Source organism: Sciurus carolinensis, chromosome 3 (assembly GCF_902686445.1).
Source record: "Sciurus carolinensis chromosome 3, mSciCar1.2, whole genome shotgun sequence".
Classification (NCBI taxonomy): domain Eukaryota; kingdom Metazoa; phylum Chordata; class Mammalia; order Rodentia; family Sciuridae; genus Sciurus; species Sciurus carolinensis.
Window position 1 is genome coordinate 119764203 of NC_062215.1, and position 26958 is coordinate 119791160.

The following is a 26958-nucleotide window of genomic DNA, read 5'->3' on the forward strand; positions in this document are numbered from 1 at the left end:
GTGGATAGACCTCTTCTTGTTCTTTGGAGAGATCTGCAATACCTGTTCACGCACAGTTTCCTTTGTCAGGCTTATATGCCCTTAAAATAATTTCTGATGTTTTACTATTAGATTAATTTTTTGTTTCATCAAGGCTTTATTAGCACCTGCCATGAAGGATGCTTTAGTGTCCACATTGTGCTCAAAAACCAGTTTTGTTTGGCAATCTTGTGGTATGTTATATCCATGTTGGACAATCCTACTGAGTTAACTTTCCTTTACTGTAACAAATACCTGAGATATCAGCTTATTAAGTGAAAAAATTGATTTAGGCTTACAGTTTTGGAGTTTTCAGTGCATGATTGGTTGATTGTTGCTTTGGGACCTGTGGTGAGGTAGGACATCATGGCTATAGTATGTGGCAAAACAATTCACTTCATAGCTGGGATGTGAAAGAGAGAAAGAGGAAGGGGCTGGGGTCCCAATATCCTTTTCAGGGGCACAACCCCAATAACTGGAATACTTTCCACAAAGGCTTTTTCTCTTAAAGGTTCTATCACCTCCCAGTAATGTCATGGACTGAGGACCAAGCCTTTAACACATGGGCCTTTGGGGACACTTATGCAGATGATAGCACCTACTTTTCTTAAATTAGTTCTCAGAGCTTTGTTCTTTATTCTTTTGGCTATTATTTTTTTCAATTTGCAGCCTTTTGATACACTGCTGGAAACCTCATTCCTAAATTACTTAGACTATTCTTGCTATTCCTTAAACTTATTTCCAGTTTGAAACTTACTCCTCAATGCTACTTAACATTGTTCAAATTATTTTTTATTCTTTACCCAGTAGCCCTTTTGAGTTGACGTCTTTCCTGTGCAGAAAATGTTCAAGTGAGCATTCTGTGCTTTCTCATCTTTTCTGTTTTCCTGTTTTTCAACTGTAATGTCTTTTATTACATTCTTCAGTTTTTTTTATATGTTTTTAGTGGTTGATGGACCTTTATTTTTTATTCATTAATTTATATATGGTGCTTAGAATCGAACCCAGTGCCTCACACATGCTAGGCAAGCACTTTACCACTGAACCACAACCCCAGCCCCCATTCTTCAGTTTTTTTGTGCCTAGTGTATTTATTTCCCCATTCTTCTATTCTGACTTTCCTTCCTTGCATTTTCTGTTTTTTACATTTATGCTTATAAGGCTCTTTAAATTGTCTAAATTATCTTAAATCACCACTGGCTCACTAATTGGTTTCACAGTTCAAGTTTTACTTTATCTTTGAGGACTTTTATAGAAATGGTAGCATTTTAAAAGTTCTCTTGTTTTTATTTAGATATTGTGTGCTCCAGGTAGAAGAAATTCTTAAATTCTCTTTACATCAAGGTTTGGACCTTCAGGTGTAATGTTTTCTAAACTTTTTTTGTGATATGGTGGATATAGAAAATGATGTTTGGATGGAACACTGGGACAACTGTGGAGGCTGCTTAGATCTTGCTTCTTTTATCTGGCTTGAAGACTGAGGAAGTCTGTATCTACTGACCTAACAATTAGAAGCTCTACCTTAAGGGTTGATAGACTTCAGTGGAGTGTAAAGATTCTGAATATTGTATTTTGCCTGTATGTATATTTTTTTCTTAAGAAGAAATTATAACCTCCTTTTGATTCTTTTTTTTTTTGGTACTTGGAATTAAACCCAGGGCCTTGAACTTGTTGGGCAAATGCTCTGCCATTGAGCCCTAACCCCAGCCCCTTCATTAGATTCTTAAAGTGTCTGTGAACAAAAAAAGGGTTAAGAATTTATGCTTTGAGCTATGGAACTGAAGCCCCCATGTATAGGACAACTTGTTTGTTTTGGTTTAAATTTTTCCTTTTTGATTAAAAAATTATATGTGTGCTTTGTTATGTAAAACTCAAACATTACTGGTAGAATTAATGTAAAAGTAAACCACATCTCAGTTAATTTCCACCAAATTCTCACACATTTTCAAAATATTTTTCTTTTTACATCCAATAACATTTTTCTTTGGCCTTCTGCTCTAAAATTTTCTTTATAAAAGATATTATAATATATATACTATTATACAGCTCTTTTCTCAATTTATTTTGGCCACTTCAGTGCTTGTTGATCTACCTTGTTCTTTTTTACAAGTGCAAAGTATTTATGGCTCTATCATTTTTTGGTTAATGTTTCTCTTATCAATGAACTCAGGAGTTGTTTCTGTAGTGTAATGAATATCTTTTGTAAATATGTTTTTCTAAATTTAGAAATATTTCTCTATAATAAATTTCTAGAAATAGAAATACATGGCTAGTGTTATGAATATTTAAAAATTTAGCCAGGCACGGTTGCATATACCTATAATACCAGCAACTTGGGAAGCTGAGGCAGGAGGAACACAAGTTCAAGGTCAGCCTCTGCAACTTAGCAACTCCCCAAGCAACTTAGTGAGACCCCGTATTAAAATAAAAAGGGCTGGGTATGTAGTGTAACTCAGTGGTAAAGTGCCTCTGGTTTCAATACCCCGTACTGCACCCAACTCCAAAAAAATTTTTTTTAATAGACATTGTCAAAGTAGTACTAAAAGAATGACCTGTTTACTTTCATATGTGTATGATAACAAAAATTTCTGAAGATATTTTCAAGTCAAGAATTAGTAAGGTAAATCTTTATTAACCTGCAAGATGAAAAATATTCTTATGATGTGAAAGATTTTAAACAGACATGACATTGAACCTTTACATATCCATCACCCAGACTCAACATTTATCTAGATTTTTGCTTCATTTGCTTCAGCTGCCCGCTTTTCCTCCCTCTTGCCTCCCTCCCTTCTTCTTCCTCCACCTCCTCCTCCTCCTCCCCATCTTCATCCTCTTGCTGGAACATGTGAGGCAGTGGGCTTGATCCTCAGCAACACATAAATATAAATAAATAGAATAAAGGTGTTGTGTCCATCTGCAATTAAAATATTTTAAAAATTCATTATTCATTTTTCCAGTGTTGCTATTATTTTTGACACATATCCTCCTTAACTTTATAATTAGCTTATGATTAATTTAAACCTAATGTTATTACGTTTGAGGAACTGCTTTTTTTTCTCTTTTTCTCCTTATTTTTAAAATACAATCAGGTTTTCCTTCAGGTGTAGGGTAGTTTCATGAAAATTGAAGGGAGATCAGCAGAGTAAAGAAAAGGGTCTAGGGTGGGGAAGGAAAGAGGGAAGGGAAAGGAGAAAAATGGGAATGATGCTGGCCAAATTATGTTGTTTTGAGAAAAAAATCAAACCAATGCAAAACAAAATCAGTTTTTCTATGTAGGAGTGTAGTTTTTCTCTATTCAGATCTTCAGTGTTTTTTAGCTAGGATACGTTGTGTACACTTCCTATTAAAGGTATTTCTAGGCATTTTACATATTTAATGTGGCAATTTTGTATATAGTAACAAAGTAACATTTGTAATTATTTGGATTGTGATATAGAATAGTTTACATCATTTTTCTCAAGTGTACCAGCTGTACTTTAAAATGACTATGAACAAGATTGGAAGGAAGGCATACACTTAAATGTTTGTCTAAACTTTAAACATAAATATTTATATCATTTATCTATTCATGCAGTAAGTTAGAAGTGGTTGATATATGAATGGAAACTGTAAATTCTTTGGAATGATCAATTCATTTTAATGGTTTATAAAGGAAAGCAATAGTAATTGGAAGTAACACATTGCAGTTCAAATAAATCCCGTAATGAGATTTTTCTTTTTGTATTCTAATTGGAACTTAACTAGTATGGTTTTGTCTTAGGAAAAGTATTCCTGAATGCCATTTTTTTTTAAAGACCAACTAAAACTGTATTCTTTTGGGACCAGTGGTGAGACTTAGTGGTAGAGTGTTTGCTTACCATGCATGAGACTCTGGGTTTGATCCCTAGCACTGCAAAAAGAAAAGGAACAACTTATATTCTTTTAACTGGTGCTTTAAAAATCATAAAGAAGATTGTATTGACTTTGATATTGGTCTGTATTTTGTTTATGAATGGTGGGAGTGGAAATAATACATTGTTGGCCAGTTGGATATCACTATTAATTTTTTTCTTTTTTTTTCATTACAGGTTTTGCAAAAGGCATCAGATTAAATCAAGTTCAAATATTCCCTGTGTACCCAAAGACTTACTGATGATGTCTGAATTTGTACTTCCAAGATTTATTTTTTGTCTTATTCAGTACTTAAGAGAAGGCTATAATGAACCAGGTATGTTTCAAACTATTCCTTGCTAGTACTCTTTTTAAGTTCCTAGTTCACAAAGTTTTACATTAATAATGAGGTGAATTTTTTTAAGACATCATTTATTTTTTGTTTACCATTTTAAAAGAGATGACTACAGAGACTGAATAAAAACACTAGAATAAATGATATTGCTGTAGATACCTTGTAGTAGTCATGGTTTGGTGTCAAGATATTTTTGATCAAACTTATTTGACCTTTTGCAAATGAAGAAGTAATCCATTTTATGGGATTAAATTCACTTTATTTGTAATCATTATGATAGAGCAGAATTAAGAAGTCCTGGAAACGTTTGAATTTAATTTATATTTTTAGAAGATAAAAACATTATTATACTTTATTTTTTTCTTTCTGAGAGAAGTCTATATATATTTTTTTATTCCCCTTCATATATTTTATATAATAATTCATAAAAGGTTCAAATTGCTTACTTCCATATTACTTGTAAAATGTGTAGGTCTGTGCATCATGTTAGTATTAAGAAGAGAAACATTCAAATTATGGGAGGAGGGAAGGTGTGGAGGTAGGAAAGATAGTGGGATGAGACAGACATCATTACCCTATGTACATGTATGATTACACAAATGGTGTGAATCTACATCGTGTACAACCATAGAAACAAAAAGTTGTACCCCATTTGTGTACAGTGAATCAAAATGCAGTCTGTAAAAATAAAAAATTAAAAAATTAAAAAAAAAAACAAATTATGGATATTCTTTTAAGATTTAGTCACAATATTTAAAAAAAATTTTTTTTAGTTGTTGATGGGTCTTTATTTTATTTGTTTATATGCTATGCTGAGAATTGAGCCCAGTGCCTCACACATGATAGACAAACTCTTTATTACTGAGCTACAGTCCCAGCCTGCCACAATCTTGATTAATATATTTTAGTTAAATATTTAGATTTTGGTATCTATGAAAGTTCTTAGTCTGATGTGAGTTAGAGATCATCAGTGATATAAAATGAATTTGTTAACTTTTAATGTCTTATTCAATTTTTAAAGTTAACTTTAATTTTTTAATTTTATTTGCCATGTTCAGACCCAGGGCTGAGCCATACCCCATCCCTTTTAATTTTATTCTGAGGATCAGACCCAGGGCTGAGCCATACACCAGCCCTTTTAATTTTATTTTGAGGCAGGGTCACTAAGTTGACCAGGCTGGCCTTGAACTTGTTATCCTGCCTCAACCTGTTGAATCACTGGGATTATAGGCATGTGCCACTATGTCTGACTTATTTTTCACGGTCCTGGGAATTGAACCAGGAGTTTGTCCTTGCTACCTCTGATCTATATTCCAGCCCTTTATGCTGTCTTTTACCCTTCTAATGATACTTGCATTTTTGTCCTAATGACTGTATTTTGCATTATTTTTATATTATTCAATACCATAAATAATCTTAAAAGATTGTATTTATTTGATCTTTGTTTGGTCTTGGTCATCTATCTGTTTTTCATATTTCTTTAGGTGATTCTATCTAGTCATCCAACTTTATTTATTTTTTGAGACATTGTTTTACTATTTTGCCCCACTAGACTTGAAGTCATAATTCTTCTTCATTCTCTTGAGGAGCAGGGATTATAGTTATGCACCTCCATGCTTGGCTCTATAAATAATCTTATATTCAGTTTGAAATTGTTGTACACATTTTTATCTTTTTTCTATCCTCATCCTTAAAGTTGAAAGAATATTATATGTAACATCTTCATTTTTCCTAAAATTATCTTGTATCTCTTTATTATAAGTAAAGCATTATATTTTCTTATTTGTACATTTTTAAGCAAAAATATACAATAATTGTTAAGTACTTCTACTCCTTTCAGAATATATATCGTAAAATACAGAAAAATATTATTTTGATTTAGTCCCAAACTACTGTTTCTTTGGAGTGAAAGAACCAGATACCTGCTGGGTTATTGAGATGGCTCTTATTTTTTATTTTTTTGATACTGGAAATTGAACCCAGGGGTATGCTACCATTGAACGATATTCCCAGTTTTTTAAATTTTGAGACAGGTTCTAAGTTGCTTGCTTTATTTCTCATAAACTAGTTAACAGATTTTTTTTTTGGAATTTATCTTTTGTATTACAAGGGTTCTATTTTGAAATGTAATAGGTTTAAGTAATTTATTATTAGAACCTTAAAATTTACCACTACTTTAATCAATGAATATGTCACATAAAAGTATATTATATTAATTTTTTCCTTTGGTGATATTTAGCAGTTAAAAAGGTAGATGACTTAAGTATATAGCTGTGAGAATCATCTCTTACCATTATTTGAAAACACAAATAGGTAGGAGCATTTTTTGTATAAAGATGAATTTCAAAAATACAGGTTCATGAAATTTTCCTTTCTATTACCTCTTTGTAGTCACCATCAATTTTTTTTTTCCTTTACATTTTTATTTTTACAGACTGCATTTTGATTCATTGTACACAAATGGGGTACAACTTTTCATTTCTATGGTTGTCCGCAATATAGATTCACACCATTCATGTAATCATACATATACATAGGGTAATACTGTCTCAGTCTACTATCTTTCCTTCCCCACAACCTCCTGACCCATTTTCCTCTACACCATCCAAAGTTCCTTCATATTGCCTGCCTGCCTCCATGCCCCCTCATTATGTCTCGTCATCCACTTATCAGAGAAAACATTGACCTTTGGTATTTTGGACTTGTCCTATTTCACTTAGCATGATATTCTCCAGCTCCATCCGTTTACCTGCAAATGCCATAATTTTATTCTTCTTTATGGTTGAATAATATTCCATTGTGTATACATAGCTGTTCATCAATTGAAGAGCATCTTCGTTGGTTCCACAATCTAGCTATTGTGAATTGAGCAGCTATGAACATTGATGTGACTGCATCACTGTAGTATGCTGATTTTAAGTCCTTTGGGTATAAACCAAGGAGTGGGATAGCTGGGTCAAATGGTGGGTCCATTCCAAGTTTTTTGAGGAATCTCCATACTACTTTCCAGAGTGGCTGCACCAATTTGCAACTCCACCAGCAATGTATGAGTGTGCCTTTTTCCCCATATCCACACCAACAGTTATTATTGCTTGTGTTCTTGATAATAGCCATTAATTGGAGTTAGATGAAATCTTAGGGTGGTTTTAATTTGCATTTGTAATTACTAGAGATGATGAGCACTTTTTCATATATTTTTTGGTCACCTGTATATCTTCTGTGAAGTGTCTGCCCAGTTCCTTAGCCCATTTATTGATTGGGTTCTTTGTATTTTTGGTATAAAGTTTTTTAAGTTCTTTATACATTTTAGAGATGAGTGCTCTGTCTGAAGTGTGTGTGGAAAAGATTTTCTCCCACTCTGTAGGCTCTCTTTTCACATTATTGATTGTTTCCTTTGCTGAGAAAAAAACTTTTTAGTTTGAATCTATCCCATTTATTGATTTTTGCTTTTTATTTCTTGTGCAATGGGGGTCTTGTTGAGGAAATCTGGTCCTAAGCCAATATGATGGAGATTCGGGCCTACTTTTTCTTCTGTTTGGTGAAGCATCTCAGGTCTAATTCCTAGATCTTTAATCCATTTTGAGTTGAGTTTTGTACAGGGTGAGAGATAGGGGTTTAATTTCATTTTACTGCATGTGGATTTCCAGTTTTGCCAGCACCATTTGTTGAAGAGGCTGTCTTTTCTCCATTATATGTTTTTGGCACCTTTGTCTAGTATGAGAAAATGTACTTATGTGGGTATATCTCTGTGTCTTCTATCCTGAGCCTTTGGTCTACCTGTCTATTTTGGTGCCAATACCATGCCATTTTTGTTACTATTTCTCTATAATAGAGTTTAAGGTCTGGTATAGTGATACTTCCTGCATCACTCTTCCTGCCCAGGATTGCTTTGGCTATTCTGGGCCTTAGCCTCAGTTTCTCTGCAACAAACAAACAAACAAACAAAACCCAAGCCCCCAAAACTCAGAAAAAATGAAAAGCAAAACAACTCCATTATTTTATATAGAGATCACTGTAAATTAATCTGACGTAATGAAAGTTAAAGGATCTTCTGGTTTCATAGTTGCTTTGAGTTTTCTCATTTCACCTTATAATTCTTTGACCATTGTTATAGCTTGTGTCAGAGCCTTTAGAAACCAAATGTAAATATTAATTACACATGTTACTATATGAATCATTGGGAAGAGTATACCAATGAATAGTATACAGCATTAGCTTTCCACTAAGTGAAATTAATGTCACTTTTCCTGGGTGCACCAGTGCTCCCTTAGCTTCCTTCTATGTATTCTTTTAATAATTATGGTTCAGCTCTAAAGATTTCCGTTCACTTCTTCCTTTTAGACCTCAACTTCTTCAAAACATCTTTTTCTTTTCATCTTTAATATTTTGTGTCATTACTGTTCAAGATTTTTATCTCTCCCTTCAGCTGTACTAGGCATTTTACCTGCTGTATGTGTGCGTGTGTGTGTATATGTGTACTTTTTTTTTTGTGCTACTGGGTATTAAACACAGGGTTGCATTACCACTAAACAATATCCCCAGTCCTTTTAGTTTTTCTTTTGAGACAGAGTCTCACTAAGTTGCCGAGTCTGGCTAGAATTTGTGATTGTTCTGCCTCAGCCTCCCAGGTACCTGGGCTCATATGTCCCTGTGTTTGACTTGCCTGGTATTTTTTAGTTTTTAGTAAAATTATTCCCATTTATAAAAATAGTTAACTCTCATTTAGATGTTTTGATTTTCAGGTATCAGGAGTCCATATAGAAATATGATAGAGGATGGGCTATTTACTATATAGCTTTAAATTTAGAGATGACATATTTTTTCAAAGATAATGTTCTACTACTGTCAACATAATTTGAATTCTATGTTGTTTTATTTAAGGATGTGATCTTAACTTTTTCTTTAATAGTATCTTATTTTGAGATTATCTAATGATTGCATTTATTTATCTGGAAGTATAAGACCCTCACTCTCAGACCACATGGTTCTTAAACACAAATTAACATTTAATGCTTCCTGGATCATATCTTTGTCTCATCTACTTTTCAAAGAGGACTAAATTCTGAGCAAGTGTACCCTTGACTAGATCTGGGCAGATGTCAATTTTCTAAACAGACTTCCCATATTGACTTTTTTGATTATAAACTACTGTCATCTAAGTGTCCATAATTTAAAAAGTATTACTCTAAGCAAAATATTTTAAATAAAGTTACCCGTATTATTTATTTATTTATTTTCTTGGGTACTGGAAATTGAACTCAGGGGTACATTATCAGTGAGCTACATCCCCAGCCCTTTTTATTTTTTATTTCGAGACAACGTTTCACTTAGTTGCTGAGGCTCACCTTGAACTTGTGATTCTTCTGCCTTAGCCTCCTGGGTCTCTGGGATTATAGGTGTAATCCACCTGCGCTATACCATGTTCAGCCTCAAGTTATTCTTGATTTTACATATCTATCTATCTATTTATCTATCTATATATATATACATACATACAAATTTCATGTGTACATATATATAATTTGCATATGTAATATGCATATATAAAAATATATAAATATATATATAATTTTTTTTCTTTTTAGCAGCTGATGTCCCATCAGAGAAAGACCTTAACAAAGTCCTTCAGCTTTTGGAACCTCAAATTTCCTTTTTAGAAGACCTGACTAAAATGGGAGGAGCAATGAGGTCTGTTCTTACTCAGGTTTTGACAAACCAACAAAACTACAAAGATCTAACTTCTGGTGAGTAAAATGTTAGATATAAGAAATTTATAATTATGTTACTATAATAAAATTGTACTATAGAACTTTAAAAACAAAAATGTAGATTTTTTTTTCATAGAGTGCTAAAACTTGAAGTTAAGAGATAACTTATTTTATAGATGAGGAAACTAAGCCCCAGAAAAATTAAATGACCTATTTAAGACCTCACAGCTAATTTATTTTGGGAAGCCCCAGTCTCCTAACACTTGATGTAACATTTTTATAATTATACTTTACTCCCTGTCTTCAAACAAGAACAACTTTTGACCTGTGAGAGATTCCTGGAAGTGCTTGGCTGAAGACTGGATTGCATAAATACAGAATGAGACTACCCTAAGCCTTACTAGACTGATTACTCTGGGGTTAAAAGCAGAATAGAAATAATAGAGGTCATGCAGTATTGGGGGGACATTGAAGTTTCTGTCCAACCAGACTATAGAGACGGTTGCTATTACCCAAGACATTTAGTTGAGTTAGTAGCAGGCCAAATGTTGGAGTAAAGTCTGTATTATATAAGGCTTAAGAAAGCCTATAACTCTAATAGGATCTGTAGGGAAGGAAGAATTTGGAGGTGATTCCTGTGAATCTAGAGGATCTTCTGTGCACATGAGGTTTTTCATAGATCTGCTCCTTATCAAGCATAAAACCAAGCCTTAATGCGTTTTAGGTAATCAGTCTGTGATTAAACTGTCTTCTAAAACAAAATTTAATACTCTTTAGAGGAAGGAAGCAGAATCCAAAATGTTCTATAATGTGTTGTGTGAATATCCGGTATATAATAAAAACTGGTGAAAATACAAGAAAACAAACTGTATGCTATAGGCAAGAAAAAAAAATAGCCACTAGAAATTGACTTTAAGGTGAGTCAGAGGTTGGATTTCACTGATAAAGATATGAGAGCAACTGTTACAAATATGTTCAGCTGTTTATAATATGTTCAAGAAGTTTAAGGAAAATATGTTCAAGGAATTAAAGGAAAATGTGGTGTTAATTAATGAGTGAAGAGACAGGAATCTTAGCACAGAATGTAAACAAAAAGAACCAAAGTGAAAATCTAGAACAAGATTTTATTAAGTATAATAATTGAATTAAAAAAATTTCACTGCATTGACTTAGTAGCAGATTTGATAGGGTAGAAGTCAGTGCATTTAAAGATGAATCAATAGATTAGAGGACAGAGAGAAAAATGATTAAAGAAAATATAACAGAGCCTCAGGGACCTATTAAATTCAGATGATCTAAAGTGCATGTTATTGAAGTCTCCAAATATTTGAAGAGATCATGGCTAGATTCCCCCAAATTGGGCTGAAAACATTGATTTATAGATTCAAGACACTTAATGAACCCCAACTAGGATAAATACAAAGAAAATTACACAAAATAGATCCTTCTTAGATTCCAGGCAGATGGGCAAGTGTGTGGAAATATCCGTGAATGGAAATGAGCCTATTTCTAAGGTACTGTAAAAGGCTGGGGTGGTTGTTGTGAAATGAATATAGGGGCTAGTGACCCAAATAAGGCCACCATATTAGACTAGATCCAGATCAGACAGGTTCTCGTGGGCTCAGTAAAATTTTCTGTCTTATTCTGAATGTAGTGAGACATCATAGAAATATTTTAACCTCAAGAGTGAGATGATCAGATATGTATTTTAAAAAGGTGACATGTTTTGCCAACAATAGGTTGGAAGGTATTAGAAAAACAGCTCAAGGGGCAGCAGTCTAGGGTAAAGATGATGGTGGCTCGTGTTTGAGTTTTGGTGATGAAACTGGAGAGAGGTGAAGCTCATGTCTGGACGTCTGTTATTTCTTAACTTAGAAAATGGTTTGTTATTTAGAAATTATCAATTATTGAGATAGATAACAAACAGGTTGTTCTTAATCACTTTAGGAATGTACATTTTAGGAATAATTTGTGATAACTGTCCTCTTTTATTTAAACAATTTTTAAACATTCTTATTCCCTGAAATTAATAGCAAAATTCTGTTTTGATTCAAAAAGTCTGAAATTTGCAGTTTAGTTTCACTTCTGTTTGAAACTAGCTAGCTATATTGTCTTTCTAACCCTCAGTTTCTTCAGTTATAAAAATGATGGTTATACATTCATTTTTCTCAGGCTTAGAGAAAGTGAGGGGTTGACTAAACATATTTTGTTAGGTGAACATTTAGAATTATTGAAATCAACATGTGACTTTTATTATTCAGCAAATATTTAGTCATTTCTTTTTCTTTTTTCCTTGTGGGCTGAGGTTCAAACCCAGGGCCTCACACATGCTAGGAAAGTGCTTTATCACTGACTGAGCTATAGCCCCAGGCCTGAGTCATTTCTTTTTTATTTATTTATTTATCTACTTATTTATTTATTTTTAAATTTATTTATTTTGATTCATTGTACACAAATGGGGTACAACTGTTGTTTCTCTGGTTGTGCATGAAGTAGAGTTGCACCCATTTGTGTAATCATACGTGTAATAGGGAAATGATGTTTGTCTCATTGTTATTTTTCCTCCCCCCACCCCCTCCCCATTCTTCTTTTTCCTCTATACAATCCATCCTTCCTCCATTCTTGCCTCCTCCCACCCCCTGTTATGTATCATCATCTGCTTATCAGAGAGATCATTCAGCCTTTGGTTTTTTGGAATTGGCTTATCTCACTTAGCATGATACTCTCTAACTGCATCCATTTACCTGCCAATGCCATAATTTTATTCTTCTTTATGGCTGAGTAATATTCCATTGTGTATATATACCATAGTTTCTTTATCCATTTATCTATTGAAGGGCATCTAGTTTCTGAGTCATTTCTTACATAGGACCCTGAAAGTTCTTTGTTCTTTATAAAATAATTCTTTATTCTTCATAAACTAGAATTGAAGGAGGGAATTCCCATTTGTTTAATCTGTGTTGGAGTTTTTTTTTTTTAATTTTTATTTTTTAATCAAGGGCAGACAAATTGAAAATTACACAAGAACAAAACCCATTCTATTGCTGTTATTGAGACCACCAAAGAAAGGAGAAGAGCTCAGCAAATATTAAACTACTTTATATAATCAGAGAGATTCACAGTTTACTTTAAGATCCATAATCTACTGTGAAGTGGTGAATGCCACGGAAATTTGACTTGAAATAGAGAATAATTATTTCACTTAAAGAACTCTCAGTTATCAGTCTGTTTTTCTTTTACTATTAGCCCATACTCCATAATATATTAAAAAGGAAAAACAAAAGAAAAAATTGGTAATAATAAGCTGAAATGCTTAAATGAAAGTTCTAGGATTGTTTGTAGATCTGAAGCCTTTCAGTATTTTTGGGAGTAAATTCTCTTTATCGTTACTTTAGTAGAAATTATACTTCTAATTCCTTAAATGTGATGAAAACAGGAATTAATTTGAAAATTCCACTCAGGTATTATCTCTTCCAAAAAGTCCTTCCTAGGTACTGTTCTTTGAATAAGTCTGAATTCTTAGAATTATAATATCACGAATTTTCAGACCATATGGTGAAGAGTCCTACATAATTGTCATCTATTATCTGTCTGCTTTTCTTTTCTTTTTTAATATTGGTATGCGGATTGAACCCAGGAATGCTTTAACATTGATCTACCTCCCCAGCACTTTTTATGTTTTATTTTTGAGACAGGGTCTCATCTAGTTCCCCAGGTTGGCTTTGAATTTGGGAATTCTCCTGACTCAGTCTCCCAGATTGCTGGGATTACAGGCATGCACCACCGTGCCCTGCTGTTTATTTTTCTTTATCACTGATTTTCAAATTCTTGAAGGCTAGAATCATGCATGATTAATCTTTGCTCCCTCCATACTTTGCATATTGTCTCTCATATACACACACACATATTAATTCATATACTAGGCAAAGTTTTTAATTTTTGTAGTATTGTGTATCTATCCAGAGGCATTTAGGTACATACGATTAGGTTTATGATTGAATTAAATATTCATATGTGTATATGTAGTGAAAGATATTGAGAATTTACATGAACCAAGAAAAGAAGTTTTCAGATAGAAAAGAGTACTTACCCATTTGCTTATAGTTCTGCAGGGAAATTGCTAAGGAATCATATCAGCCAAATTATGCTACACTATTTGCATGTGCAACTATGCATGAACAAATTCTACCATTGTACAATTGTAATGCACCAGTAAAAAAATATGGAAAAAAGTGGAAAAAAGTCCTGTGCTAAGGCCTTTGAAGATAGCTCTTGACTCCTATTGTATTTTCACATTTTAACCTAGAGTACCACTTAAGTCTAGTGTTAGAAATGTACCATGATGAGACGTTTGAAAAGTAAAATAATTTAAATATAAATCCAGTAGTTAGGTCATTATCAACCTTCGATCTCTCTGAATTGACCAGGATGCAATAGTAAAATAAGGGTTATAGTTGCCAAAAGACACCACTAACAAGTGGTGCTATAGATATGAAACTATCACCTTATTACTTTGATTAACAACTTCAGGCATTTGCAGGGATGACATCTGACAGGAAACTTCACAGTTGCTAACAAATAATAGCCTCTTCTAGTTCATTTGTCCCTAATTGGAAGCACATGTACCAATGAAATGAGACCATTTGATTTCCCCCTTTTGTTCTTACTAGACAATTCAAAAACCAGTCACTATGGGTAGTTCTTATGTATGATAGGTCTACTTGCTTTGAAAGAGATGTTTTCCAATTAGACCAGAACATTTCACATGCGAACAATTTAAACTTTACAGGACTTTAAAATTCTTTAAGAATGTTTAATTATGAAGTATTTTAAATGTACAAAATAATACAGCAAACATGTCCATAATCCATGTTTACCAGATACTGTATAACATATACTTTTTAAAAAATGAATATCACAAGTACATCTCCATCACCCCTTCTGATCTCTCCTAGCATAGTTATTGTTCTCCTGTGACTGAGGCATGTCTTTATATTTTTTAAATATATATGTATAAGATCATAATACAAAGATTTATTTTTTATGTTTTCCTATTTCCTATAAATGTGTCCTCTACATATTCTTTTGCAACCTACTAATTTTACTGACCTTTGTTTTGGAGATTTATAAATTTTAATGCATGTAAATTAATTCATTTGGACTCATGTTTAGTAGTGATTATATGTAGAAAAACAATTTCTCTATTTCCTTATCAGTTGTCATTATTAATGATCATCTACCATTCAAAATGATATTTACAAAATGCTGCCATGATACATGCATCTTTGAGTACTCAAGATTATTTAGTAATGATTACTACTTATTATTAATAATCATCTTAATGATATGAGGTGCTATCTCATTGTAACTTGCATTTCTCTGACTGTTAGTGATATTGAATATCTTTTCATGATATTCACCTGAATATCAAATGCCTCTTCAAGTGCGAAGGGTATATACCCGAAATAAGGCAGGGTATCCGAGAGATATTTGTACACCCATGTTCATAGGAACATTATTCACAATAGCTAAAATGAGAAAACAACCCAAATGTCCATCAACAGATGAAAGGATAAACAAAATGCAGTATATACATACAGATGGAATGTCATTCAACCATAAAAAGGAAGGCAATACTGACATGTGCTCCATCAAGAGGATATTATACTAAGTGAAATAAGCCTGTCACAAAAGAGCAAATGCTGTATGAGTTCACTGCTATGAGGTACTTACTGTAGTCAAACTTGTACAGATGCAAAGTAGAATGGTGGCTATCAGAGGCTGGTGTGAGGTGGAATGAATTATTTGATGGGTACACAGTCTCAATGTGGGAAGATGAAAAGGTCTGGGGATGGATGGTGGTGCTGGTTGCACATCAATGTGAATAGGCTTAATGCCACTGAACTGCATACTTTAAAATGATAGAGATGGTGTTCTGTATATATTACCATAATTTTTTAATTGGAGAAAATAAAAGACACTGTTACTTCAGGAAAAAAAAAAAAAAAGGATTACTTAGAATTTCCAGATCAAAGGCTAAGTACTTCTGTAACTTAAATGAATATAGCCAACTGCTCTCCAGGGTGATTTTATCCAACCATATTCTCATGTGCAGTGGATAATAGCCCTTGTTAATTCATATACTAGGCAAAGTTTTTAATTTTTTTTTTTGGTACTGGGGATTGAATTCAGGGGCACTCGACCCCTGAGCCACATCCCCAGCCCTATTTTGTATTTTATTCAGAGACAGGGTCTCACTGAGTTGCTTAGCGCCTCGATTTTGCTGAGTCTGGCTTTGAACTTGCGATCCTTCTGCCTCAGACTCTCAAGCTGCTGGGATTACAGATGTGTGCCATCACGCCCAGCTGTCTCTTACATATTTTGATGTCATCTGCTACTTCACTATTTGTTATAAGTATCCTGTGCCTTCTGGGATTATTAATAAACACAAGCACAAAAATGTTATCTGAAGCCCTTTTATACTGTTTGTTGTAGAATTCTTCCATTAGAATATCTACCTATTTTATTCATGTGTATATTAGTTAATGAGATGATTTTACTTGATTTTAAATGGAATAATTTCTTTTTATTTTAAATTTGTTTTAAATATTAGGTCCTGGAGAAAATGCTTGTGCAAAGAAAAGTCATGAAAAGTACCTTATAGCTTTGAAGAGCTCTGGACTCACATATCCTGAGGATAAACTTGTATATGGTATTCAGGAGCCATCTGCTGGTCCTAGCACTCTGGCAGTTCAAGGTTTGTATATATATTTAGTTTGAGCAGTAGTTTTCTGTATTGAAACAAAAATAAAACATCAAAAATCCCCTGAAATACTCATTATTGAACAAATTTATTTTGGGCTAAAACAGTGTCATTCTTTATAAGAAAACTAGTATAAATTTAGAAGCAAGAAAGAATAAATTGGCCGGAGAAGAAAATATATTTTTCTTGAATGGAATTTGGTTACTTTTATAAGTTTCTGGTTCTGACTTATGAGAAATGTAGTACTTGGTATTCAAGAGTATCCCAAAACTTTACTGGCTTAGTATTTTAAAAAATAATGGTTTAAAACTAAAACGAGATCCTTTTGAAACACCATTTGTAATTATTAAATCTGGGTCTTCACTGGAGATTTTCCATTGAAGTATTAACCTATTAGGTCCAAATTTATTTAAGATAAATGTTGACCTTTGCCAAGATAACTGTTAAAACAAGGTGTTTTAATATAATAAAACTTACATTATTGATATTATTGATATTTGTATGTCTCAAAATAATTTTAAAGTACATCAGTATATAACAACTATGAAGGGCAACTTTTTTTTCCCTCCCTTCCAAAGGTTTTGCAGGTGCAACAGCAACATTGGGACAAGTAGATTCTTCAGATGAGGTGAGACTTAAAGTTTAAAAATTTAAAAAAAATTAAAATTTAAAAAGTTACAGAAGTAAAAAGATTTGTGTATATTATCTAGTTTAAATTTCTCATTCTGTTAAACTAGGACTTGGAACCCTAGAGTGGTTTCTAGGAAGCCTGATCATAAAATTACTTGGTGATGGGAGAAGAACTACAACTACAATTTTATTTCTTTTCGAATTCATTTCTCTTTCACAGTTTAAAAATGGGAGATGTAAGTAGAAGGAAGACCAGTTGAGGGGATAAGAGGAAGGAGGAGGGAGGGAAAAGGGAGATACTGGGGAGTGAAACAGACCAAATTTATATTGTTATGTTACAGTGTGCATGTATGAATATGTAATAGTGAATCCCACTAATATGTATAATTATAATGCACCAGTAAAAAAAGAACCACCCCCAAGTAAATAAAAGTAGAAGGTAGAACTTTCTCCTAGGAAAATATCCTCCAATTTTTCTGTGTACAGTTGATGTTTGCATGTTCAATGAAATTGTCTTAAAAATTTAAGTCTAGAATAAATTATTAAAAGAATAAGAATTTGGGAAAAAGGAGGACTGTGGAATGAAATTTACAAAATTATGCTATGTACATATGTGAATATACCTCAGTGAAGTCCACCTTTATGGATATCTGTAAAGCACCAACTAAAAAACAAAAAAGACCAGTAGAGATGAGGAAGAGGAATAGGAGAAGGGAGGAAGAGAAGGAAAGAGGAAACTACTGGGGAGTGAAGTGGAGCAAATTATATTCCTTGCATGTATGATTGTGACAGAGTGAACCCCACTATTATGTATAACTATAATCTGCTAATAAAAACATTTAAGAAAAAGAATATGAATTGTAATCATTTTTCTAATCTTATATAATAAAGTTAATGCCTTACATGAACACTGACTTAAAAGAAGTAGAAGTAGATCATCAATTAGAAATTTTGGTTTTTATATTGTTGATTAAAAAATATTTCTAAGAAATACTTTATTATAGTCTCATGTTTTATTAGTATATAATGTATGAGAAAATTGCTTATTACTTTTGTTTACAATTTTTATTATGAAATTATGTATTTTATATTTCTATGTAATAATACTTTAATGGTTAAAAATTAAAAATTACATTTAAGCATACGCATCTTTTTTTTTTCTTTTAACCCTTTTTAGGTTGATAATATAGTATGAACTAAGCCAAATAAACATCTTTTGGAAGGATGGTTTCTGTTATGGAATTTTATAATTTAATGCCTAGAATTTAAATTTATGTGAATATTTTTCCTTCAAAAAGGCTCCCACAAATGCAACATTTTGTGGAGCTTCATTTTGGGCAATTTTGAAGAATTTTCATCAGATTGGACATGCAGTTTAGTATGCTTCCTAGGAATTTGACTTTGGAATTAGACTACCTGAGTTTGATTTCTACTCCTGTACCAATTAGTATTGTGACCTTGGGCAAGTGTCTTACCCTCTCCATGGTTAAATTTTTTCTCATCTATAAAATGGAGATACTAGTTCTTAATTCATAGTAATATTAAGAGGGTTGAATGAGTTAATACATAACCACTTAGAACTGGGCAAGGTAGGGCACACCTGTAATAACTGCTTTTATAGTTTTTACACTTATCACATTTTCCAATGGAATAAAAATGGAATCATTTGGACATTTGAAAACTTAAGAATTTGGAGGGGTTGGGCTTAGTGGCAGAGCGCTTGTTTAGCATGTGTGAGGCACTGGTTTCAATTCTTAACACCACATATAAATAAATAAAAGTTCATTAACAACTAAGAAAGTATTAAAAAAGAATTTGAGATAGTGGGGTGTGGTGGTACACACCTATAAACCCAGTGATTCCGGAGGGTGACTGAAGCAGGAAGATTACAAGTTTGAGGCTAGCCTCAGCAATTTAGTAGGGCTCTAAGTAATTTAAGGAGACCCTGTCTCAAAATAAAAAAGGCTGGGGATGTAGCTCAGTGATAAAGTGCCCTTGGGTTCAATCCTCATTACAGAAAAAAAAAAAAAAAAAGATTTTGAAGTACAATATTTAGCAGGAAGTTGATTGAAGGGACATAAAGGGTTTTTTTTTTTTTTTTTCCCTAAGAGCTTCATTAGAAACATTTTGTTTCCTTTTACTATATAAGTATTTCTTAATGTATTCCCCAAGGCATTACAATATATTTCCTGGAAAGAACTTGAACTTTAGGGTCAAGAAGACTAAGTCTGAATCTTGGCTCATAATATCCCTATGATTTTTGTGAAGTCATTTAATTTCTGATAATCAATTTCCTTGTTAATAAACAGTAATAATTCTAGGGTTTAGCATTGGTTCCTTCATAGACCAGGTATATTTTTGGCTCTTTATAAATGTTTTCTATCCTACAGTTTTTAAAAAAAAAATTTTAGTTGTTGGTGGACATTTATTTTATTCATTTATTTATATGCAGTGCTGAGAATCAAACCCAGTGCCCCACATATGCTAGGCAAGTGCTTTACCACTAAGCCATAACCCCAGCCCATATCCTACAGTTTTATGTGTATAAGGATTCAGATATTTGTATTTTTGAGTTATTATGGATCATAATATAGAAATTTCTGCTGATCTTTCTAGGAAATAGTTACTAAAGCATGGTTTAAAAACAATGAAGTTTGTCTTCTAAATATTGATTAAAATTACTTATATAATGTGAATGCACTGTAGTTGTTTTTCTGGACAATCAGATAAAAGAAAAGTTCTTTCTTCACTCTTTCTAATACAGGCCCCTTCTCTGGGTAATTATAGTTAATAGTTTGCATGTCCTTGACAGATCCATTTCTCTGTATTTAAATAACTTGTTTTTACAAAAATGTATAGTGTGTGTGTATGTACATGCATGTGTGTGAGTAAATTAAAAATACTATACTGCTTTGTGACCTTTTATTTACTCTGATACGTTATATAAATCCATCTTTGTATGCTGTTCTTTTTATTTACTGAATAATATTCTAAAATATGAATAAGCTATAGTTTATCCATTTCTTAATTTTGATTTTTAACAAAAAAAATGCTTAATTTATTTTTGTGTAGATATACAAATAATTCTCTAAGACGTGGAATTGTGAGGTTATGGCATATACGTATCTTAATTTCATTAAGTTATTTTTTTTCTGATTATAAAAGTCACAAATACACTTAAAGTGGAAAGTATAAGACCTTGGACTAGGGCCAATCATATTTAGTGACAATGTCAGGAAAATTCTATTTTAAGATTGTGATTATAATTTTTATATAAAACATATATTCATGTTTTATTGATCTATATACTACAGGGTGTTTTGCTTCATGGTAGTCATGTGATGTAACCAAAAACAAAGATGAGAATTAGGAAGAGGCAATTAAAAGGTTATAAAAATTATGAATGCTGTAGCTAAAAGGGACCTGGAAATTGCTCTTTTGTAATTTTCCTTGTTTATGGATGAGGAAGCTGAATTCTTTAGAATTAACTAATTCACTCAGGTTAGTGAATTCATGTAGTTAGTGGTAATTTTGAAATTGGGCACTAAATCTCATAGATGCTGGTCTAGTGTTCTTTCTGTAAAGTGATAAACCAGTTTGTTCTATTACTATTACAGTAACTGTCACTATTACTATTACTTAATACTATTGTAGGCAGTAAATTTGTTGAAAAACTATAGCTTAAAATTTTATTTTGCTCACAATTTTATGACTTGGGAATTTGGGAAGGGCAGCTGGATAGTTATCTCTTGGGGTATCTCATGTGATTGCAGTTAGTCGTTGACTCCAACTGCGATCATCTTAAGGCCAAACTTAGATGGAGTTCTAAGATGGCTTACTCTCAGAGCTGACAGTCAGTGTTGGCTGTCCACAGGGAGCTCAGGTGACTGTCATCAGTGTCTGCAGCTGGCTTCTCTAGCATGGTGGTCTGAAATTGAACATGTTTACAGAATAACTGACTTCTCCCCGAATGATCAGCCCAAGACAAAACCTGTAGAGCCATTTCTGAACTAGCCCTGGAAGTTACGTAGTGTTGCTACACTGCATTCTGTTAGTTATAAGTGACTTGCTAAAATAAGCCCAGATTTAGTGGGAGGATACACAGTTCCAACTTGTGGAGGGAGAAGTGCCATAGAATTTGTAAACATGATTTACAACTTCCACAATCACAATGTGACATTAGCTATTCTTTTCCTCAGATTCTCTTGATACCAGTAATGACTAGTGATTGTAGCTAAGTACATCCTAATAATTGATTTTAGATTTTCCATCCATTTTGGTGGCACTTGTCTCCTTAGAAAAACTATACCTAATTATGAAATCATAATGTAGCCATTGATATGGACATATAATGACTATTGAAGAGTTTTAATGAAAATCATTTTCCTTAAGTATAATAGCTGCTGTTGTTATTGAGACAATGAAAACACATATTTAAGACTGAGAGATATTTTAGAGAGTTATTTTTACCTTTGAAAAGTAAAAAGGAATATACTAAAATTTTGCTGCAACTTAAGGAGTAAAACGTTTTTTATTCAATAATGAGGCTATAACATTATGTGACTTGTCTGCTTGTCTTTCTTGGGGTCATCTATCCTATTTTATCTCAGCTTTTGTTTCTTCTTAATGAGAAACATTTTATTAGGACCGTTGGCCTACGTGGTAAACGTCTATTGGGGCTAGGTATCTATAAACAAGAAATGTATTAATTGAGTTTTATTGTGATTCCTGTAGAGAGAAACAGAATTTTCCATCCAACCAATTAAAAACTGATTATTGTTATGTTAAATTTGTACTGTACTTTTATTCTTTTCTAAGTGTTTTTTTCACGTTTTACTTCAAAATGATTAAAAATGTAAGAATAATAAAGCATGGAATATACAGATTAAGGAGAAAAAGATGAAGTGATAAGATAGATGGAAAGATAAAACTATTTTATGTCATTTAAAAAATTTCAATAAGGCTTCGAAGTCAGCCAGCCAGCCTGCCTGCCTGCCCCTCTCTCTCCCCTCCTCTTTCTCTCTTTCTGACCACTTGTAGGTACAAGTAGCATGTTAATATTTCTATTTTATGAAAAATTGGCTATGACTTAAAGACCAGAATTTCTACACCATATAGGACCCATGGGATTATGAACCAAACCCATTTTGTAATTTTATTCTTGTAATTCAACAACTTATAAGTGAAGGAAGGTAGGCTAAGAAGAGGACATCATCATCTTAATTACTACTAAAAATATAGAGGTAATTGTAATAATTTAAAAAAGTATTTTAGGATTTGGAGATGTAGCTCAGTAGTAGATCTCTTGCCCAGCATGTGCAAGACCCAGGGTTCCATCCCCAGTACCAAAACAACAACAACAACAAAAAAACAAAACCCCCTAAAACAAAACAAAACTAAAACCAAAAAAAAAAAAAAAAAAAAAAAAAGAAGGAAAAAAATTAAGCTGGAATTTCGAATTGGGAGAGACTCTAGATATGATCTAATTCCAAAACTTCATTTTAAAATGAAGAAAGATTTCTTTTTATTTTGCAGTTTTATTTGAAGGAGCATATATATTAGTCTACTTAATTTTATTATACAAGTTGTGTCAGCTATTGGTCTCTGCTGTCCCTAGAGGAGCAGAACGTTATGTACTCAGCAGTGCTATTTATACACATCACATTCTTCATACGATTACTTCTTATTCTTTTTTTTGTGTAGCTCATATGAAATAAGAGGAGAAAATGTTTGTGTTGTGTGGAATCAGAAAAAAAATACATTAAGAGTACATATTAACTTTATGAATTATTTTTAAGATTTAAATTTATATCCTTATTTGTTTAAATTTATAATCATCAGATAATCCAAATCAAAAGAAAATTATAACCTGTATTATTTAAGTGGGTCTAATTAGAAAGTTTCTTAGAAGAAGTAGGATATTTTAGGTAAAGAAGTTTTTCAAAGGAATATTATTCACTGTGATATTTTTCCATTGGCAGTGTCTATTAATCTCCAGCTTTGAGGTATCTAGCTTTTAATACAAATGAACAATTTAAAATGCTTTTCTCCTGGGAAACTATGACCAGGTGAATGAATGTTCATTGTGAGAAAATTGAAAATAAAGTACCAGAAGAAAACATTTACCTTCAGACTTACCATCCAGAAATAACCATTGTTTATTAATTTTGCTTGTTTACATCTAGTCTTTTTTTTTCTGCATACTCTCACATCATTGAGAGGTAATAATTAGCAAAATAAAATGTCCTGTGTAGATATGCTCTGATTATTCTTGCCTTTATTAAGGACAGAATCCAAATGAATAGTTAAAACTAATTTGCTAAACTTGTAGCAGAGGTAGGATTATTGAAATTTAAAATTGGAGATGTTTTTCATAAATGAATAAGAAACAAAATAATTTTACTTCAAAAGATATAAGGTTAAACTTTGATTTGTAATCATAAATTACATTAATGGGGCGGGTGGAGAATCACATATACTTTTGGTTCTTAGAAATATCTAAGATATAACCTGTCCAGTGCAGGAATTGATTTTACAACATTCCTTACAATTGGTAAGCCTCTCTGTAAACAGTTCCAGTGGTAGTGAGCTTACCTTGTTTATGGGGCAACTCGTTCCTTTGTTTAATAACTCTTTTCATTAGGAAGTTCTTCTCACTGTTGTGTTACATATTGTAACTTCCACACATTTATTCTTATTTTGTACTCCAGAGAGATTTTTATTTTATTTTATTTTATTTTAATTGCCATATGGTATCCCTTTAAATATCTGCAGTTATTTATTTTATAGTCTCTGTTCTGCGTAACATTTTCATCTATGAAGTAAATTCATTTTCATTTAAAATCTATGATCTTGTTCTATGCACAATGAAGAGACAGCTTTTGTTAGGAATACTGTCCCCTTCATTTAGTCCTAAAGTTTTTTGCTAGTCCATTAGCAGTTATCTTAAACTGTTGGCTGGAAGCACAGTGGTCAAATAAAATGCCTATGGTGTGCCCCACGCTCCCCTTTGAGTTTACAGCTGACAAGTTAGAGCTTCTTCCTTCCTTTGTTCTTGTAAAGTTGATTTAAAGTCTCAGATTACAGTGGTTTACTTAAATCTTTAAGTTTCATTTTATTGTTCCAGTTTTTCAAGATCTCCTTTGGATTTTATTTTTATTAAGTATTCTCATTCTTTATTATTTTAACCAACTGTGAATTTACCTGACTTGTTTTTATGGGGCTGGCATTTTTTATCTGCCTAGTAATCCATCAAACAAAGAAAGACTAATTTGAATTGAGAAACTATTTGTAGATTTTGCAAACTGCAGTATGTCTTCCTTGGGGTTTCTTGTCTCAGTCTAATTGTTTCTTCTCTAAAATAATTTGGATCTACGTCCATAGTTTGTGCCGGATACACTTGGAGCAGGGTGCCTTGCCCAGGACTACTCAAGGACTGGAAGAGTTTCTGGGACCTGTACAAATGCTGAGTCAGGATTAGACTCATTTTATGTCCCTCTTTCCAGTTAGACCATCTTCTCCCAGCGTCCTATACTGTTTCCTCATGGATAAATGGGAAGAACCTCAAGCTCCCCATCATGAATTGGAAGGATAGGAAATTGGTGGTCATGATAACTCTTTTGCTTTGATCTTCCTTAATGTCTGAAATTCCAACCTTTGGGAGTTATTCCTGTTGTTAAAAATATCGTTCTTTGTTAAAATAAAAATGTGAGATTTGTGGGTGAGTTGTGGCTCAGTGGTAGAGTGCTCGCCTAGCATGTGTGAGGCACTGGGTTTGATTCTCAGCACCACATATAAAAAATAAAGATCCATTGACAACTAAAATAAATTTAAAAAATACAAGATTTGTAATAGATGACAGTATCTATCATCTTGAGCAGATTGAAGTAAATGAGTAATTGAGCAGATTGTTGTGTTTGAGATTAGAAGTCAAGGCAGTATTTCTTAATAATGTTTATTAACTTAAAACTATAACCCATATTCATTGTTGAATAAATAGGAAATAAATATTAAAAATGATAAAATGAACTATAACTCTTATTACTTAGAGGTGACTCATAAACATCTGCATTCTAACAGATTTTATACATAGAATATTTTAATGGTTTCATGCTATACCTAGTCTTCTATGTATAATAGACTATGTGTACATGTATACATATACATTCTATGTACACATAGTCTTCTGTGTATAATGTATCATTAGTCTTCCACTAATGATAGTTTCAGCTATTTATAATGATATAATAGATTTTATTGCATAGGGTACTTAAGTGATTTCCTGTTCCATATGTTATCATACATAGTATGCTTTTCTCACAGTAATGCTTTTTGAATGTCATCTGGTCATAATGAATATAGAGTTCTAGAATTATTTCTCCTCATGTTGCAGGTGTGCTATACTTTATTTACTTAATCATCTTCTCTTAAAAGCCAAAGATTGTTTTCTTTTGCTATTATACATAACATTGTGATGGATAGTTATGCACATACTTCCTATTCACTTGTCTCATTATTTTTGGGGGATAAATTCTTAGAATTGGAATTTCTGTTTTAACAACAAAATCACTTTAAGAAGTTTTGACATATATTGTCAACTTGTCATTCAGGAAGATTGTACTATATACTTTTACCATCATTGTGCAAGAGTACCATTTTCCCACTGCCTCAGATAGAGATAATCTACTGTCCTAGTTGTTTGTATACTGTGATATTAAGTCCAACTCAGTGGTCCATGTCTCCAGATTTTTATCTTTGTACCTTATCTCATGCCACCCCCACTCCCCATTGGACCCAGAGGCACTTTACCACTGAGCCACATCCCACTCTCTCTTTGATGCTAAGAATTGAATCCAGGGCTTTGTGCATATTAGACAAGCAATATACCACAGGCAAAACCCTTCACCATCTCTTTTCTTCTGGGAATGACTTTTCCTTCCTTTGCTTGGCTAATTCTACTTGTCCTTTAAGACTGCAAGGCTGGAAAATTTATAAAACTTCATATTGCTATGGCTACTACTGGATTAAGGATACTTTTTACAAGGGAAGCTTATTTTAAAAATTTATGATGTTATCCTAACCTGGGACATAAAATGTTTTTTTCCAAGTTTGTCTTTTATCTCAGGTCTGGGAGAATAGTTTCATAAATATCTATTAGTTAAAATCTCAAATCTGAATTCTTTGGGCCCTGTGGCATAATATTTGCATTTTTGTTTCTGTTAAGAATCTAAATTTCATTCTGGTGAATTTCTCCTGGGGTAAGGTGAGATAAAGGAGGAGGAGAGTGTAGCTTGACATCCTTGCTGCTAGGTTGATAGCCATAGAGACTGGACAAACTGAGGGATTACCAGGATGGGAATATTGAAATGCTCAGTAAATGCTGAATGAGTAAGCTAAGTGGTAGCTCTGGAAAACTCCAGAGAATAACCCTGAGGAATGATGCTGGATTTGACAGAAACCTGCTAAAGGATATGAAGTGTAGGCCAGAGAAGCAGCTCCAGTAAATCAAGTCGTAGTAGGAAGCTCGGTCTACTTTTCTGCTTTGGAGGTTTAATCAGCTCTGATTGAGAAATTATTTGGGAGTTATTCAACAGTTCTAACCTACCACCAACACC

At 32.8% G+C, this 26958-nt stretch overlaps 1 protein-coding gene across 1 annotated transcript in view; it reads left to right on the forward strand.

Moving 5' to 3' along the window:
- The window catches only part of Ubr3 (ubiquitin protein ligase E3 component n-recognin 3), a 230170-nt gene that overhangs the window by 29608 nt on the left and 173604 nt on the right, over nucleotides 1-26958 (forward strand). The window contains 4 exon segments of the mRNA XM_047543181.1: nucleotides 4086-4225; nucleotides 9829-9987; nucleotides 16565-16708; nucleotides 17293-17342. Coding sequence (XP_047399137.1) covers nucleotides 4086-4225; nucleotides 9829-9987; nucleotides 16565-16708; nucleotides 17293-17342 — 493 coding nt within the window.